Here is an 18,449-nt window from a genome sequence, read left to right on the forward strand (position 1 = left end):
ATTAAAAATCTGTGGCATGCAGCCACCTCTAAAGGATCAGGGCATAGAATGGGGCAAGACCAGTTGAATTTCTGCATGAGCCTGACTGACATGAAGGGTAGGTGCTAGACCACATCGTTATTCCTGAACTTCCATGGTAAGATGGTAAGAAATAGGGGTAGATCTAACCATGTAGATCTTGGGTCATATTTAAGAGGTCAAGGAACCATCCACTGTCCAAGAACTGGTAACACAGTGGCATTAGAAGTCAGGATGACTTCGTAGGTTGATTATCCAGAAGGGTAAAGCAGTACTCTCCTGCCCTCTCTCCCCTTATTCAACTCACAAATGGCCTGGGCTCAAGACCAGATCCTATTGCCTTTGAAGTGGCTACTACTCATGTGAAAGCATCTGAGAGCTGGAGAATCCTTCCCAGAGCACCTTTGCTCAGACTTCAAAGAGCCAGAAGGGTAGGGGAAGAGCCACTCAGGGAAAAAGAGCCCTGTGAATGGGCCAGGGTAACAATGAGGTTGAGTGGTGACTTTTCCTATTTATATCTAGGTTTACTTCTTGTGCCCTGGCATTTTAGAGGAAGGGATTTGTGATAAGGGGTCCTACTCTATCATCTCTGAGTTTGGAGAGTAAAAATTCCCCTGGCTCCTTGTTCTGTTTTACTTCCAGTTTAAGACTTTCAATAAAGGGAAGAAGACCAATATCATTGATTCCATGCTTCGAATGTTGGAGCAATATTCTAGCAACTTGGAAGATTTAATTCGGGAACGGACTGAAGAGCTGGAAATTGAAAAACAGAAAACGGAAAAGCTTCTAACACAGATGCTACCCCCGTATGTGTGAACACCTGAGGAGTGTGAATCCTTGTAACAGTGTGTTCTAGTAAAAATAGAAAAAAAAATTACCCATCAACTAACTGTTCCCTCCCCCTGTCCTGCACCCTCTCTTTTCCCAGTAGGCTTGAGTCACAACTTCAAATCAAAGATGAATTGGAAACCAAGGAAGTAGAGCACACCTTCCTAATTTCCCACTACCTGTGGAGCATGCTGGTCATTTAAGTTTTTGGTGCTTCAGTTTTTCTATGTGTCACTTCATGACTTTGCCTGGAAGCTGACCAATTAAAAGGAGTCAGTTCTTTGAGCTCCTAGAGGACAGTAGCAGAGTTGTTTTTCTAGGTTTTTCCTTCCTTAGTTCAAAGCCTTACCTGTTGATACTGTTTCCAAAATTTCCAAGCCACCTGATCATGTTGTAACATGATCTTCTAGGAGATAATTGGGGAAACTGGTCTCATGCAAAGCAACCACCTGGGATCATTCCCTGAGTGAAGGGACAGCTGAGGAAGAAGGAAAGCTGAAAAATCTCCACAAAAACACAGACCAGGGCTGTCTGTTCAGTGCTGTATTCCAGCATCTGGCAGAGTGCCTGGCTCATCATAAGCACTCAAAATATATTAATAGACTAAATTAAAGAGTTAATGTTTTCATCCAGACGACATCTTCTTCCTCATTTACTTGGCAGTGATTTTGGAGAAATTGTGTTCTAGCAGATGTGTGTGTGGCATTCAGGGAGGCCACTGTCCTCTGAGGAATAGCTGTGTCTACTTTTCAGATCAGTTGCCGAATCCCTCAAAAAGGGCTGCACCGTTGAACCTGAGGGCTTTGACTTGGTCACCTTGTACTTCAGTGACATTGTGGGCTTCACCACCATCTCAGCCATGAGTGAGCCCATTGAGGTGGTGGACCTTCTCAATGACCTGTACACACTCTTTGATGCCATCATTGGCAGTCATGATGTCTACAAGGTAAGTTATTGAGCAGAGAAATATATTCTAGAGGGAAATTTTTATATGATGTCAATATTCCAAAATTAAAAGGTGGAATTTTACTGAATGTTGTTATGTAGGAAGTAAAATTTATTTATTTATTATTTGTTTGTTTGTTTATTTATTTTAGTTTCAGAGGTAGAGTTCAGTAATTCATCAGTTACGTATAACACCCAGTGCTCATCACATCACGTATCCTCCTTAATGCCCATCACCCGGTTACCCCATCCCCCCATCCCCCTCCCCTCCAGCAACCCTCAGTTTGTTTCTTATAGTTAAGAGTCTCTCATGGTTTGTCTCCCTCTCTGATTAAGGAAGTAAAATTTAAATAGTATACCAGTTCCATTAGTATCTTATTTGAAATGAAGGCCAGACAGAATGCATAAAATTTCACATTTTACAAAATAACAGTATGAACCAAGCAAAAGATTGCCAGTCAGATTTCTCTTGAACTGTTTTCTGGAACTGAGACGAAGAAGAGGTTGGAGCCAAAAGGGTTATTGTACTTCAGTGGCTAAGTAACCACAGTGTAGGCAGTATCATGCTAGGTACTGAAGGGGAGACCGAAGAAGGATTGGTGCTTTGCCTGTAGTTGGTGACTGCTACAGAGTTCATCTTGGTAAAGCTTGTGTAGCTCTAACACATACTGTTAAAATTTGGTTTGCTCCCTTAAGTATCATTTTTATATAGGAGGGAACTCTGGCATCACATAGGTCAAAGACCTATTAGACCTGAGGCTCTTTGGGATGGCTACAGGGTAACCAAGAGCCCACCTAGTGGTCTGAGGTCTAGGGAAGTCATTAACCGTGAGGTTGCAACCCCCTGCTCCCACCTTCCCCCCACCCCTCCAGCTGTCAATTTCCATTCTTCCTATCCAAGATTGCAGAAGATGAGCAGAGAACAGATGGCTACGTTCACTCATTTGGGTGCCATGCTTCCTTACTCTTGACTTTTATGTGTTGTCTTATATCTAGGCAGAAAATGACTAAAAATCTTATAGCTGTGCAAGGCCATTTCCACGTTTCTGCAACATGGATACTTGTCTTATTGATGGAGAAATATGCCCCAGGCATCCCAAACTTTAGACAGCTCCTCTGTCCCAGGAACCAAGGTAGAGCTGGGGAATGAGTACCTCCATTCATTGGATCCTTCACAGTAGTCTGAAATGTTCCAACTCTCAAATCGCACACAGGGCAGTATGTTTATCTCAGATTAGACAGGGCCCTTTCAGGTCAGGTAGAGAGCCTCAGGGTTAGGCCAAGCTACCTAAATAGGTCTCAGAAATAGACATTATACCTGTCAATCAGCCGGAGCTGCAAACTAATCAAGAAGCACACATGGAAACCACAGTGGAGGAAAAAATCCATGGAATCAGACTACCTGTCTTAACTTGTTGATCTCAAGCAGCCTGAAGAGAAAAACAAATCACCAAAAGCTAATTCAGTTGAAACTAAAATCAAAGATGATTCAGCGTGGGCAGTAACACAGCCACTGGTTTAATCAATGCAGCTGATACTGTTCAGACAATTGGTGGAAGTCTTAGGGATGAGGCCATAGGATATTTTGGTACTTTGTGGCTGCAGTAGGGAGTTAGTGGTCTGTTTCCAGGATAGAGCAGGGCTATACAAATCCAAAAATGAAATCTAATTTTTCAGTCCTGCTTATTAAAAACAACAGTGCAAAGGAAATAAAATTGAACCAGCAGTGAGTCACCAAACCTGTTTGTGTTTTCATTTTCTTTACCTGTAAAATTGGAATCACCTCCCTGGCACTTGATAATCTGAAATGGAAGTGAGAGGGTTACTGCAGAATTACAAAGCTGGTGATTTGTTTTCAGTTTCCGTTCTCCTGCTACCACCCAATCTCAACCAGCCCCCTTTCTATACCTCCTCTGCCCTTTCTGTGTCCTTCTGCTGGCTCATGCCGCCCACAGTCCCTCACAGCAGTCTCTCACCAAGGCTAGGTAGTGCCCATGCTCCCTGCCCTTCTAATCTCCTCATCCATGTCTGTGGGGCTCCTGAGTGACTGACTCGTTTCGGGGAAGAGTCAACCACTATTCTTTGATAATGGCCAGCCAGTGAGTCTCTCCCTCCCATATAACATTCACATTGTACCTGTTGCCTTCCTCTGTGCAGGGATCCTTTTCTCCAATTGCACCAGGAAAGGGAGGCCCTGGATGGAAGCATGGAGAGGTACAAAGTCCCATGGGTTCAAAGCATCACTGTTATTGGCTATATAGAAAGTCATGATGAGAGGCCTATTGCTGATTACTAAACTCTCTCTGGAGCTGAGTCATAGCCACCATCCCATGGCATGTGTCAAGACATATCAGTTTGGTGATGATAATGACGATGATGATAGCTTGCCCTTATCCACCAGGTAGGTTTTAAGTGCTTTGGCATATATTAAGTTATTCAGTCCTTAGAAAACTCTATAAGGTAGGTACTGTCATTATCCCTATTTTACAAATAAGGATACTAAAGCACAGAGAAGTTAAGTGACTTGGCAAGGCCACACAGTTTGTAAATGGTGCATCTGGGAGTCTAACCAAGGCAGTATGACATCACAGTTTCGTCGTCTTAACTATCGCACTTCTCCAGAAAAGCATGGATTTTAACTGGATCCAAACTCATACTAGCAGTCTGACTGGCACATTTCATGGAAGTCCTTCCAGCTTACTTACCTTTTGGATTTACTTGAAATGCTTCACCTTACTAGTCACCTAAAAGAGTGAGCACATGTCTTTTGGGAAAATGAGGAATACAGATTTGCCTTTCTTTACAGGTGTCCAGCTCAAAGCAGCTGAGGGAGATACTGCTGCCCTTTTGAGAGGCGGCACTAGGAGAGTAGGGGGTGGCTGATGGAAAAAAGACTCAGTTCTCATACCCAAGGGACTATAAACTAACTTCATCATATTAGCAATGCAAAGCAGAAGGAACAGTCTCTTCCACCTCATTCCTTTCCCTTTCTCTATACTTGCCTTAAGGCTGCCCTAGCTCATTACCAAATCTTTGAGAGAGATGCTTGCTAGAGGAGTGCCTTATGCACCTTCTCCTAGGGTGTTCTTCCATGGACATCTATGGATACTCTCAGAAATGTCCCTTTTCCTTCCCCCAGGAATTACTTGGGGCCTGATAGTTCCCTAGGGCCAGCCAGGAAACTGCAAAGTAGCGTATGTCAGAATCTATGGGTGTGGGACCTAGACATCAATTTTTTTTTCCCCTGAAGCTCCTTAAATGATTCTAATATGTAGCCAGACCTTGAACCTCTGACAGTCTCTCTCCATCTTCCTCACTGTACAAGAAATAAGCTTCCCTCATACCACTTAAACTGCGAAACACACACACACACACACACACACACACACACACACTTATTTCCCTGCTAATTCTATTTCCCCTGATTCCCAGGTAGAGACCATTGGAGATGCTTACATGGTGGCCTCAGGCCTCCCAAAGAGGAATGGCAGTCGGCATGCAGCTGAGATTGCAAACATGTCCCTAGATATCCTGAGCTCTGTGGGTACCTTTAAGATGAGACACATGCCAGAGGTGCCAGTCCGGATTCGAATAGGCCTGCATTCAGGTAACCACAGCCAGCTAAAGTAAGCAAAGACATTCCCATGTGCCTCAAGAGAAGATTAGAAAAGGTCGGGGAGGGTAGTGCTTCCCTGATTACTGGCAGCTGAATTATCCAGGTGTCTAGTGCTGCCTAATTTCTTTATGCCTACCCAACTTTCACTCTCTTCCCAGCACCTGCACTACCCCAGTGGGAAGCAGTCCTTGTTCTAGGTACCAAACCCTTTCAATCTACCTTTCTTGTTAGAGCCAACATTTCCTATGTGCCTCAAGGGAAGACTAGAAAAAGGGTAGTGTGCCCCTGATTACTTTATGCCTAAAACTTCCCTCAACTGGCTTTTATGACATGCTCCTCACTCTCTGAATGCTTTTTCTCCATTTCATTCACTGGCTGTCTTGGCAACTCCTGCTCTCTAACTGTGGCTGTTCCCCCATTTTCTGCAAAGCTCTGAGTTGTGGTCCCCTTGCTCTCTGCACGTCTTGATTTCTGTTTCTCAACCCACTCCCACCTGGCTTTCATTTTCTACCATTGTCTGATAATCTCTTCTGTCTTTGTCCCTTAAATATTGATATTCCCCAAGGTTCTGGCTTTCACCCACTGTTTTTCTCCCCTTACATACTCTCCTCTCATTCATGTCTATGATTTAACTACCACTTGTATGCTGACTTCCAGTCCCACTTCTATACCATTTATCTTACCTCAACCATACTTTGTCTTGGGTTGTTGCTTAATTACTTCCTGTTTAGTAGTCTCTTCTCTTTAATTAGACTATAAACTCCTAAAGAACTGAGACCATGTGTTACACTTCTTTTTTATTCCCCTTGGTGCCTAGCTCAGTACTCAATGAATGCATATGAATGGTGAGAAGTGAATTAAAATGAAAAACATAAGTTTTGTAGTTCTTACTTATTTTTATCCTTATAAATTAAATAAAGAACTTTTTGAAACAAAAACAATTAACTTTCTTTTTTTGAAAGATTTTATTTATTTGAGAAAGAGAGAGAGAGAGAGTGCTCACGAACAAGGGGGAGGGGCAGAAGGAGACAGAGAAGTAGATTCCCCACTGAGCAGGGAGCCTGACATGGGACTCAATCCCAGGACCCTGGGATCATGACCTGAGTTGAAGGCAGACGCTTAACTGACTGAGCCACCCAGGTGCCCTTAATTACTTTCTTTAACTCAGGAAATAGCAAAAACATAATGCTGAACAATTTTAAATAGAAAGAGAGCAGAGGCCAGAAAAGTAAGGGTGGAGAACTTTTTAGATACTCCTGAATTAGGTTTTCAGTATGGTTGCTGAAGTTTTATCAAGTAATGTTCACTGTCTGAACACCTAACATGGCCATATTAAAATGTAAGAACAAAACACATTCTAAGGGCAAATAGAATATATTCTTATCTATATATGCTGCTTGTCCATGCCCCTAACACAAATGATTGAAAGTCAATTCTACTTCTTTTCAGATTTTCCAATTGTCTTAGCAATAATTCTCTTGGGAAATAAATAGCCCCATGAGATCCCTCCTTCCTACCCTAAGACATAAGAAAGGGTCACATTTTTTTTTTTTTATTACAACAAACATGCTTGGATCCTGAGTCCCTACCTGGGCCTTTCTGGTTTGGCTTTTATGCTTATTTGTCCCTGTTGACAGATATAAGTATCTTGGGTGTAACTGTGACTTGGAACAAGAGTGTAAATCAGAAGTGTAGTCATGTCTGCATCATTATAAACTTGCTTTCTTGTAGGGCAAAGAGTTTATTACTCATTGTAGGACTTCCGTCAGATTCCCAGAACTATTTGGTAGCAACTTTGTTCTTTTATGCAGCTACATTCCTTCCCTTGGCAGTGTTCCTCTATTAGCATTGGATGTATACCTGTTGACTATAACCCCAACTGACTGCTACTCTACAGGGCCAGTTGTTGCTGGAGTGGTGGGCCTCACCATGCCCAGATACTGCCTGTTTGGAGACACTGTGAACACAGCTTCTCGGATGGAATCAACAGGCTTACGTGAGTACCTAAATGATGGGATGGGATGGTAACCTCCTACTGTTGGAAAAGTGATTTTCAAGAGGGGGAAGAAGAGCAGGATACCTGATGTTTTAATTTTTTTTTTTAAATAAAAAATAATTTGAGAAGAATAAGATTTTATACACAGATTTCCTGGTCTCTAATGGCAAGCCAGTAGGGGGTGATATTGGATTAAACATGTACCTTTCTTGTCCTAGAAATGAAGCTGTAAGCTAAGTGACACTGAAAAAGTCAGTCAATTTGATCAAAACAACTAAAAATGTCCCTTGGGTACAGAAAAAAATTGGCCAGCCTGGTGGGGAAGTCATGTTGAAAAAAGAAAAAGTAAGGGACTGGCATTTTTAGTTTTTCATTTAGTTTGTGGAGACACACCCAGAATCAGCTGCCTCCCACCCAACTGCTGTTTGCTGCTCTAGTCCTCTCTCTGAACTTGTTAGGATCCTAGGAGTTCTGGTTTTATCAAATAGCCCCCTTGAATTTAGCTAGCAATAGTCCCTCAACCTAAGGAGCTTGGAAATTTGAAATAGTCAATTCCAATTTGCCTGTATATAAAATCTTTAGTTTTTATCAAAACAGGCGTGGTGTCAAAGATACCATTTCTTCCCCCTCGCCTTCTTTGAGAATAAAACTGTACAAATCTTTATGCCATCTGTCTGTTGCCGGCATCTCTTTATTGGTTATTTACGGCCACTACTAAGGTGATGTCAGAATCACAACATGTCTTTCCCTTTATCATGGTTGAGCAAAGCAATTTGTTTATGCTAATATAGGAAAGCATAGAAAACGATAATAAGTTCTATATACAGTTTTCATGGGTTTTCTATTTAAAAAAAACACTTAAGCTCTTAGCAGCCCTGGTTTTGACAGCTACTAGGCAAGACAAGCTCTTCCCAAACTCCAGCAGTCTACGCAAACTAGTCTCTGATGATATGGTGGCCTACATCACAGTGGGTGGTGCCCTATCTGACCCCACTCCTCATCACTCATGTGCAGAAACAGGCTTGCACAATGGGTCCAGTCTTAGTCAATCTAGCCTGTGAAGCCATGATTAAGGAGGCAGCACGGAACTTAGAAGCTGTTGTCAGAATAAATTTTCTGACATCTGGGAAAGTCTTCAAACTCCACAGACATGGCAGAAGCCATGGAAGTAGTCATCCAGGAACCGCTGCATGCATATGACTTTGTTCTTGAAGTGCAACCCAAGATGAAGTGAAATTGATCATGGAACCGCAATGCAGATTTGGCACAGCACTCTGGACTGATGTAAGCTTGTAGAAGACTGAAGTCATATTCTGGTCTGCACCGGGGAAACTCCACTCATTTCACATTGGAAATATAGAGCTGAGAGCAGAAATTGAATTTTCAGATTTAGGCAGCACCTTGTCCAGTGATGAGTTAGGAAGAAGAAAATGGAGTGAATCATACACAGCAGGTGTTTATTAAGCACTGACTATGCAAGGAATGCATTGTGAGGGATACAAAGAAGCAGACACATGTGGTCTCAGCACTAAAGGAGCTGGTTAGTGTGCTTTTCTGGAAACTAATGACTGTGACCAAAATAGAGCATTAAGCTCCACACCTGATTGAAGATTTGTAAAGAGGTAGCCTCATGATGGATATGAGACTAGGACAAGTCAGAGGTCTATTAAAAATTAATTTCCTAAATATCCCCATTATGCCCAGTTGAATTCACTGATTCTGGAATGGAAGTAACTAGTGACCCAGTCCTGGAGTGATTCCCCTTGCCACATACCTGGGTGCTCGTTGGAATGAGCTATCTCTCTCTTTTGACCTGTGTTCCCCACTAGTAGGATTATGACTGACAACCAGATGCTAAAATGGCATACGCAGAGCTGGCAAGGGGCACCTAGATGAGCAGGTGGCTTTTAGGAACCCTTTTTGAGCAGAGGTTTTGGGTGACCATGACTTAGTGAGGAAGATACAAACAACAGTACTGAGCTGGAAGGAAAGTTATTATGTTATTATGTGAAAGTATTATAAGAACACATAGCAGAAATTTCTTGCAGTTCTTTCCAGCCTATGCCTTCCTACTTAGATTGTTCTCAGCTTCTAAAAGAATTATTTTCTCAAGTGTGTGGGAATAAGTCTTGGACTTTTATTTAAGACTCAACTTGAACAGGTCTTACTTCATAGGATAACCGTTTTCAAGAAAGTCAAGGATTCTGCCTGAGTTAATAATAAATGATTGTTCTTCACCAAAGAATTACACTTAGTTTCTACATAAAATTTTTAGTCGTAGTTCTCCATGTAACACTCTTATCCCAGGTTGGGCTCACTAGTTGGAAAATAACACATTCGTGTGTGTATCTAGATGCATCCACCCAAAGGAAAGCTATAAATGTACAGTTGCCACAGAATGTTGACCGAGGTCTTGGGACATTTTTTATTGACGTTCTATTTTAAGTGCAGCAATATTGGAAGATAGTTGTATGGATGTCTATGTAAAAAGACACCCTGTTGTCTCTTAAGTAGGATAGGTAGACCTTGGGAGCTCTGCTTTAGCAGCAGCCTGTAGAAGAAGCTGCTGAAACCTAACTTCCCTCTGAGGAGGTCCCATTTCAGCTGAGAGCACAGTAGTGGTAGCCAGTTTCTCAATCACAGTCGAGTTAAATTAACACCTTTCTATTGCATGGCCTTTCATCTGAGATAGTGTCTAGGAGGCTGATAGGTGCTATAACTAACACCTTATTTGGGCCTGGTGAGGAAGGCCACCACTCCCCATTCCTCCTCCTGTGAAACCCTAACTGAAGCTCTCTCTCAGGGACTTTTCTTAGGGTCTTATTCATTTAGGAGTGGGGGGCATTTATTATATTAATATTTTCTCATTGATTTTACCTGGAAGGATCCAAAGTCATGTCTGTCTTTCTTTTACAGCTTACCGCATTCATGTCAGTCACAGCACCGTGACAATTCTTCGAGCTCTGAGTGAAGGCTATGAAGTGGAGCTTCGAGGAACGACAGAGCTCAGGGTATAATGTCCTTTTGTCTTTGTTTTTGTTTTTTTTAAATCAAACCACTTGGACACACCTGCTTCTGGAGAGGTCATGGTCTGCTGAAAGAGTTTACCTGGATGTCTGAGACTTAGAGCTATAATTTGGGCAGAATTTCCAGCCCTATTTGTGGTTCCCAAGAGATTGTTCCTTTTTGCTTTGATTTTCTTCTCCTTAAAATATGGCCACAGTGAGGAGGATTGTTAGAACTCCTTCTGAATTTTTCAGACTATGAGCCGCATCTTTCTCAAAGGATTGCCCAGAATTTGGGTTTTCAATGAGCTGCACTATTATTTATTTAGATCTTCTAACTTCCATTTTGTTTACTCTTTGGCAGTTCCAGACATGATTCAATAAACTAAAGTATTAGTGAGTTTGGGTTTTCCATTTGCCTGCTCAGTGGCCACATTTCTAATTTTTCATCCACACCATTGACCCCCTTCCATTTACAGAGAGGCTTTATGTCTTCCCCAAAGGACCAGGAGGAATAAAGTCAGTTCCTGTGAAAGACAAACATTTTGTAGCACCTTTTCTTTCTGCTAGGACTATCCCTTGATCTAGGATTCAGGATTAGGATAATTTTCCCTTTTCTTTCTTTCTTTTTTGCCATCTCCACTGGATTCTTTTCATCTTCCTCTGGATAACCCCAGAGCCCCTGACTTCCCCATTTGTAAGATACTCTAGAGAGCTAATCATCTAACTTCTTCATTTTTAGACGAAAAACCAAAGCCCAGAGAGGTGAAGTAACTTGGTAAGGGTCACGCAGTCAATTGATGGCAGAATCAGGCCCAAACCCAGGAAGTCTGTCTTCCCACTCAGTACCCTTTCTATGGTACCATTGTGCATGAAAATTATTTTCTCAGTGATTATACTTGGGCAAAGCAAAACCCAGGTACTGAGTGATGCACAATTTGTTCCTGTCATTAACAAGCCTTCCTCAAATGGTGGCAATTTACGTGTAAAAGGATTTCAGAAGTTAAAGGTTGGAAGGCTTGATTCTGGTTGATCAGTTACTTTTCTGGCTAATTCTGGTTTGTCTCTTCCAATAGATCCTAATATCTTCTAGCAGATGGGATGAGTCATTTATGAGGGGACAGAGGTTCCTTTCCCACCTCTGCAGAGAACTCAGTGAGATGATAGGAGTGGCAAAATTACTTGAACAGTGAATCACATCACTCAAGGCTTTTGTGATCCCTCTATATATTGACATTTCTTAGCAGAGGAGGACAAAGGTGGCTTTATTTCCTGAGGCACTTTCCTGTCTGTATTGCTGGGCACAGATTCCATCATTTAAAAGCTGAAGAGCTAAAGAGGTGACACTTTTGAAACTGAAAAGGAAAATATGCCCCTACCCCATGGTTTTTACTGCCCCCCACATTCCAGTCAGGAAGCATTATATCTTTGGGTGTTTTGAGTACAAAAGCAGGACTACTTCAAAAGGGCCCTTTGCAGCTTCACAATTTCCCTTACCCCAGGGAATTTGGGAACCTGCTACAGCAAGTTGGAGGAAGAAGCAGGGAGAGGCTTCCCCTAAGGCCACGTCAGGCCATGCTTATTGAGGTGGTAGAGGCTTCCTGATGGAGAGGGAGATACTGAGAGAGAAGAGAGGGGGCCCCAGGGGAAAGGAAGGGGCAATATGAAGAAGAGAATAAGAAGTACCAAAGAAGGAAGGGAGAAAATGGGAGATCCTTTCTGCCTCTGTACCCCTGCCCCTGACTAGAGGCAGGTATTGGACATTACATAGTAAGGACTGGGGGACAGGAGATTCCTTGTTCTTTGGGGGCATGCAATATATCCCCAATAAGACCATATCACCAGTACACTTCAGAAATTCTGATTCAACATTTCCATCCCTCATTCACTCTGTGTTGTTGGAAAGCAAGAATCGCTTTAGTACATGGGTCAGAAGGACCACATTTGATAGCCTGCCAGGTGTGATGGCCAAGACGATGGTTGAAAACATCCTCTCCTTCAAGCTGGCTGATATTTGAAATTCCTTCATCAGAGCCTCTTCTCTTGGGCTCAAGGATTAGATCCAGTAACAACACTCTTTTCCCATTCCATCTCCTTCATTGGGGTGATGACACTTTAAGTTGTTTCCCCTAGTGGGAATCAAAAGTGTGGATTGGGTTGGGTGAGAGAAGAGAACATAGTGCAGTTGAGTAATTAGGTGGGTGGGGTTTACAAAGAAAGACATCAAACTGAGGAAGCTGAGGTAGATTGGAGGAGGACTCATTAGAGATGACAAGCTCAGCCTCTCTGGGGAGTTGTCCTGCCCACTCCAACCCCCTTTTGTACTCTACTGGCAACAAATCATCAGTGCTTAACTGGCCAATTCTGCCCTTTTCAATATTGCTCTCCTAATAGCCTGGTGATAAGTCATCTTATTACCTCTTCTCTTACATGAATCCTATTTTAGTTACTGTTTTACTGACAAGTTCGAAGCTTCTTGCTGAGACTTTGTATATTTTGAGGCTTATCAGTTGTATTTACTAGGGCCTCTTAGGTAGATTTACATTCTGAGAAGACTTTCCTAAATGGTTGTTCTCAGCCAGTTTATGTCCTTGCCAGAGGTGGACACTTGTGACCTTGTCTCTGAATTCTGGGGCTAAATAGTATTTGATTCTCAGGCCCCTAAGCAGTAGTCCTGTTTTATTTGTGATTTCTCTTTTTTCCCCAACCTCTTCCACCCCTATCGTCAACTCCTAACACTCACATACACAAGTTTGCACATGAGTAAGCATGTGCACACACATGTGCACACACACACATACCAGCAATTGAGCTAAGAAGTAATGAGGTTGGGGGCACCTGGGTGGCTCAGTTGGTTAAGCGTCTGACTCTTGATTTTGGCTCAGGTCATGATCTCGGGGTTGTGAGATGGAGCCCTGCATCAGTCTCTGTGCTGGGCATGGAGCCTGCTTAAGATTCTCTCTCTCTCTCTCTCTCCCTCTCCTCCTGCCCCTCCCCACCTCTCTCTCTAAGAAAAAAAAAGAAGTAATGAGGTTGTATTGGCAGAGTCATGAAGGTCAGAAGGTCTGGTCTGTAATTCTCATCCCATCAATGACTCAATGTGTGACATTGGACAAGTAACTTTATCCTCTCTGTGCTTCCATTTCTTCACATAGAGTCCTCTTCTGACCTGTGATTATCAGGAAGCTCATTAATCACAAACTATAAAATTCCCAACAGTTGCTTTTTGGCCTCTAGACCTGTCCCTTGACTCCAGTGTGTTGGAAAAATTATGTGGTATAGAAGGAAGAGCATTTAAAATTTGGAGTCTAAGATGTTAACTAGACTTATTATGATGAGCATTTTACAATATATATACATATCAAATCATTATATTGTACAGCTGAAACTAATATAATGCTGTATGTCAGTTATACCTCAATAAAAATAGCTAAGTCGTAGTAAAAAGAAAATAAATAAAACTTGGAGTTCAGTAAAATTGGGTTCAAGTTCCAGCTATGCCTGCTTATTGACAAGTCATTTAATTTCCATGAAACTCAGTGTCCCTATTTGCAGAATGACGTTAATAATAAACGCACCTTCCAGAGTTTTTGTGAGAATTAAAAAAGACAGGAGATGCCAAAGTGTCTTAAAAGTGTCAGGCCAAAGGAAGATGCTGTTATTTGGTGGGGGGGGGGGGGGTTGTCTCTGGGACTGCCTAGGGATTGATAACAAGTCAAGGGTGTGCTTTAGATTTTAGTTGTTGCAGCTTGTTCCCTCCCTTTCTCTCTCTTTTGCAGAATTTTGGAAATAGGGTGGGTAAACAGAGAGCTAGGATTCTAAGAATTCTCCTGGATGGGCGCCAAAACCTCAGAGAGTCCCTGGGGCTCCCCTGCATACTCTTTGATTTGGAAGCTTGCCTGAGTCCATAACACTCCCATTCTCTTTTGCAACCATTAGTTTTGGCATACCAGTGTGTGTCCCAGGACTCACCCAAATATCTGGACAATCCTGGCATCCACAAATCTCTCTTGGGGATTGGCACACTATCCTGATAGCCTCTAGATCTCAAGACAAACAGCCAAATATGCCTGGGGGTTGGGATCCTCAAGTTTGAGCTTTAAGAGTACGTTTTAGCAAAGTGAGGTCCATTGACACCTGAGTATTCCAAGTGCTCAAGGGTTGAGTTTTCCAGTGAATGGAACAGTCTATCTACTGAGCAACTGTTCTGTATGAGACACTGCACTAGGTACTGTGAGGAAAAGAGCTTAGGAGGCAGAAGATTTGGGCTTGTATTTAGAGCCCAAAACATGGCCTGACAGTGTTTTTATTTAACTGCACTGTGAGTTCCTGAAGGACAGAGCCATTTCTGTTTTTCCACACCTGGTACAGTGAGGGTAGAATAAATGTAAGAATGAGGGATATGAGTATATTTTAAAGTTGTTCACTTCTTCTGAAAACAGAGTGGCTCCAAACAGTCCAATTATTTGAGGTTTAGAGTGAGTTGGTTGCCAGCTAGTGAAGATTGGACTGTTGTGGTATTCTCTTCCTACTTGCCTATAGTGGGCTTGTTCAGAGCCTTGAACCAAGTATCTGCAAAATGATTTGAGAGTCTTCCATTAAATGTGCTTATTATTATTATTATGGTTGTTGTCATTATTGTTAAGGGAAGAATATATGTTATGTAAAATAGAGAACAATGGATTTGATATTTAAAGGGGGGACAACCTAATTGGAATTTCTAAGTTAAACAATTTAGAACTGTTCCAAATGAGATCAGCCAAGAGTGAGACCATATTTCAGATTAATGAGTTGGAAACACATCCCATTACTTTTCTCAGTCTTAGTAAACACATTTTTTTCCCTTATGGATTGGAGGAAATGAAAGAACAGATGAAAGACAGTTGAAAGGAGGAGAGTGAAACACATTGAGAGGAGGGTTTATTAGAAAAAGGGGAGGGCAAAGCAGAGACAGAAAACTTGGCTCCTCTGAGGTCATCACTTAGGCTCTGGGGTGACCAGCTGGAGTTTACACTCCCTTTCTCTTCTCATACCCATGGTTCTTGACAACCAAGGAACTGGGCTGTAGATGGAGGCCTCCCTGGGGTCTCTCTCTACCTGTAAGAATCCCTTGGCAGGAAGAAAAGAACACTGCAGAAATGTAGACCTCTCTAAGCAGCCAGGATGCCCTGGCCTGCACAGCTTGCTTTCCATTACTATTCCAATTTTTGGGTTTTGTGAGAGCCTTTGGATGGTGAGTATTTGGGGGAGGTAGACTCTGAATGTATCTACTCTAGACAGGAAAGACAATGGGATGCCTAAGGCCAAAAGATCAGGGCAAAAATGACAAACAAAATCTTGAATTCAGCATCCAGATGTTTGGTTACTATGAAGCCAAACAACAACATGTTCCCAGTGATGGAGCTGTGTGGCAATGGGTAGACAAAACATCTGGATGACAGCTTCAAATGGTGTTCACTTTTCTTTTTCTTTTCTTTTTTTTAGAGAGGGTGGAGAGGCAGAGGGAGAAGGGGAAAGAGAGAATCTTAAGCAGGCTCCATGCTCAGCGTGGAGCCCAAGGCGGGGCTTGATCTCATGACCCTGAGATCATGACCTAAGCCAAAATCAAGAGTTGGACACTTAACTGACTGAGCCACCCAGGTTCCCCCAAATGGTGTTCACTTTTCATCTGCCTGCTGTGTCAGCTTATGGAGCTTGCCTGAGGCACAGGTATATATAGCAAGGAAGCTGTGTAGGAAGGAAGACTCCAGGGAGTGGTGATAAGGGGAAAGCAGAGGCAATTTCTGAGCCAGACTGAATGCTTATACCCCATTGATCAGAAGCACATCTTTGGGAAAATTGGTTATAGCACATTTAAGATTTTCTGTATTTTCTATAATAAGGGCAAAGGCACAGAAGAGACCTTCTGGCTGGTTGGAAAAAAAGGCTTCACGAAGCCCCTTCCTCAGCCCCCACCAGAGGGCAAAGATGGGTAAGTAGAGTTCACACTTAGAGTCTTCCTATGCCCTAGTCTGCTCCACTGTCTTCACTATTTTTGTGTCTCTCCTGCCCCACAGGCAAGTGGGCCATGGCTTACAACCAGTGGAGATTGCAGCCTTCCAAAGAAGAAAAGCAGAAAGGCAGCTGGTGAGAAACAAGCCATAAGGTAATGGCCAGCAGGAAAACAGAGCACAGGAGTTTGCCAAATTTTCAAAGCTGGGGCTCCCTTTGGCAATGGGTGACAGTCTCAGCCTACGCTCTATTGGCAGAGTGTGATGAAGTTGGTGAATTTCCAAGCTCCACTGAGTTGAGCAAAAACCTTGTGGGGAGGCCAGTTGCAGAGCGAGCTGCATCTGAGGGAGGTCAGCTACCCTGGCCTGAGAGACCCTTGCCTCCTGCACTGATAACACATTTGAATGTTAACAAGGCTGGCCATGTCATCTAGTTATCAGACAGGAGCACCTGTCTGTTTCATTGTCAAGAACCTGGACCACATGATGAGCCACTTCACATCTTTGGAGATTCACATCTATCTAAGCAATACAGCAATATTATGATGACCCCCTTTTCCCAGGATCCATTGGCAAGACCATCTTTGAGGGGATATTATGTCATTTCCTCTGGAGGCACTGCTTGATCCCTTCTGAGGTTGGCATTGCCAACCAAAATAAGACTGTTTACTCCTTGACTGCCTGGCTTGAATTCAGGACAATTTCCCCCATTGCTCCTACTCCTACTAGAATGGTATGATTCTGAAGCAGCAACAACAGCCTAATTATCAAGAACTCTCCCCATATATTTATCTCTGAGGAATCCATTGCCTTCTGGGGCTCCTCTCAGTATCTCTTCTCTATCTTGCTTTCTTATTTTCTCTTTTATGGAGACTTTGACCCTAAGACCTATAGCTCCCTCTACATATACTTAGAAATCACAAGATTCTGAAGTAAACATTAAGGTATCTCCACACATTCCTGCTCCCTTGTTTCAGAATAATCACAATTCTAGCAGCAACTACCAAACGCATCCACATACTTCCTGTTTTCCCATTAACCTCTGTTTAACTTTGTCAGCTCTCTATGACTGGTTCTTTCCTAAGGAAAACCAGGGTATCTTCATTTCTGCAGCTATCACAGGTACCCTCTGTAAATCATACTATTTATGCTTCAGAAAGGCTTCAGTACTGAACATGTGTCTCCCCTGAAGCCCCCTTTACCACCCTCTGCCATCCTTCCACCTGGGGCCTAGCTCTGTTTTTTTCCTATTGGTCAATACAAGCAGATTAAGCAGCTGGGACACACATTCATCTAATTTCCAGGAGCGTTTTTTCCCATGGGGAAGGAAACACACAGACACACATAGACACACAGTCCGTCTCTTTCTCTGTCTCTCTTTCTCTCACAGCAAGAAAGGTCTTGGAAGCTCTTGAAGGGTTTTCCCTTTGGTGGGGTGGCCTAGGCATTGTAGGCACTGTGCAAGAACCTATCCGTTCCTAAGAATGTGTTGGAGCTTATAGAAGACACTGCAGCTGACTCACCATCACTGGTTGTGTACTCTGGGGTCAGACCGGGAGGAAAGAAAGAAGCTGTGAAAGGGGCACAGCTTTGGTGAACTGACTGTTGTGGCTGCCTCTCAAGCAGGGCCCTGCTGTCTCCCTAGTAGCTCCTTCCTCATGTCCCCAAATATCTACCACTTTTCAAACCTTTCTAAAGGTATCACTTCATCTAGTTACTTGCCCTAGAATTTCACCAACTGGGCTATTTGGGGTTGATGAGCCTTTCAATCATAGATATACCTTTTGGAGAGGAAGGGGTGATTAATTTCTCATATCAGAGTGAAGGTGAACTGAGCTAGATGTTCAGGAGCACCTGGAAATTTCATTTTGGTTGGGACCAGGAGAAATGAGGAAGTTTGGCAGTTATGGAGAATCGAAGGTCATAGTGGAGGTCTTCAGACAACACAAGAGCAATGGATCCCTGGGAGATGGGAGAAGGGTGAAAACAAGTATGGGAGTGGGAAAGTCAGTTTATAGATTCCCCCACTTTTTTTTTTTTTTTTTTTAAAG

At 42.8% G+C, this 18,449-nt stretch overlaps 1 protein-coding gene across 1 annotated transcript in view; it reads left to right on the plus strand.

Moving 5' to 3' along the window:
- GUCY2F (guanylate cyclase 2F, retinal) overlaps nt 1-16,552 on the plus strand; it is an 86,836-nt gene extending 70,284 nt beyond the window's left edge. Inside the window, exons 12-18 of the mRNA XM_021678327.1 lie at nt 661-824; nt 1,600-1,792; nt 5,224-5,398; nt 7,305-7,403; nt 10,320-10,414; nt 16,291-16,379; nt 16,465-16,552. Of these exons, the coding sequence (XP_021534002.1) occupies nt 661-824; nt 1,600-1,792; nt 5,224-5,398; nt 7,305-7,403; nt 10,320-10,414; nt 16,291-16,379; nt 16,465-16,552 (903 nt within the window). The remainder of the gene's footprint in view (nt 1-660; nt 825-1,599; nt 1,793-5,223; nt 5,399-7,304; nt 7,404-10,319; nt 10,415-16,290; nt 16,380-16,464) is intronic.
- Nucleotides 16,553-18,449: the final 1,897 nt, after the last annotated feature.

This window comes from Neomonachus schauinslandi, chromosome X, assembly GCF_002201575.2.
Source record: "Neomonachus schauinslandi chromosome X, ASM220157v2, whole genome shotgun sequence".
Taxonomy (NCBI): Eukaryota; Metazoa; Chordata; class Mammalia; order Carnivora; family Phocidae; genus Neomonachus; species Neomonachus schauinslandi.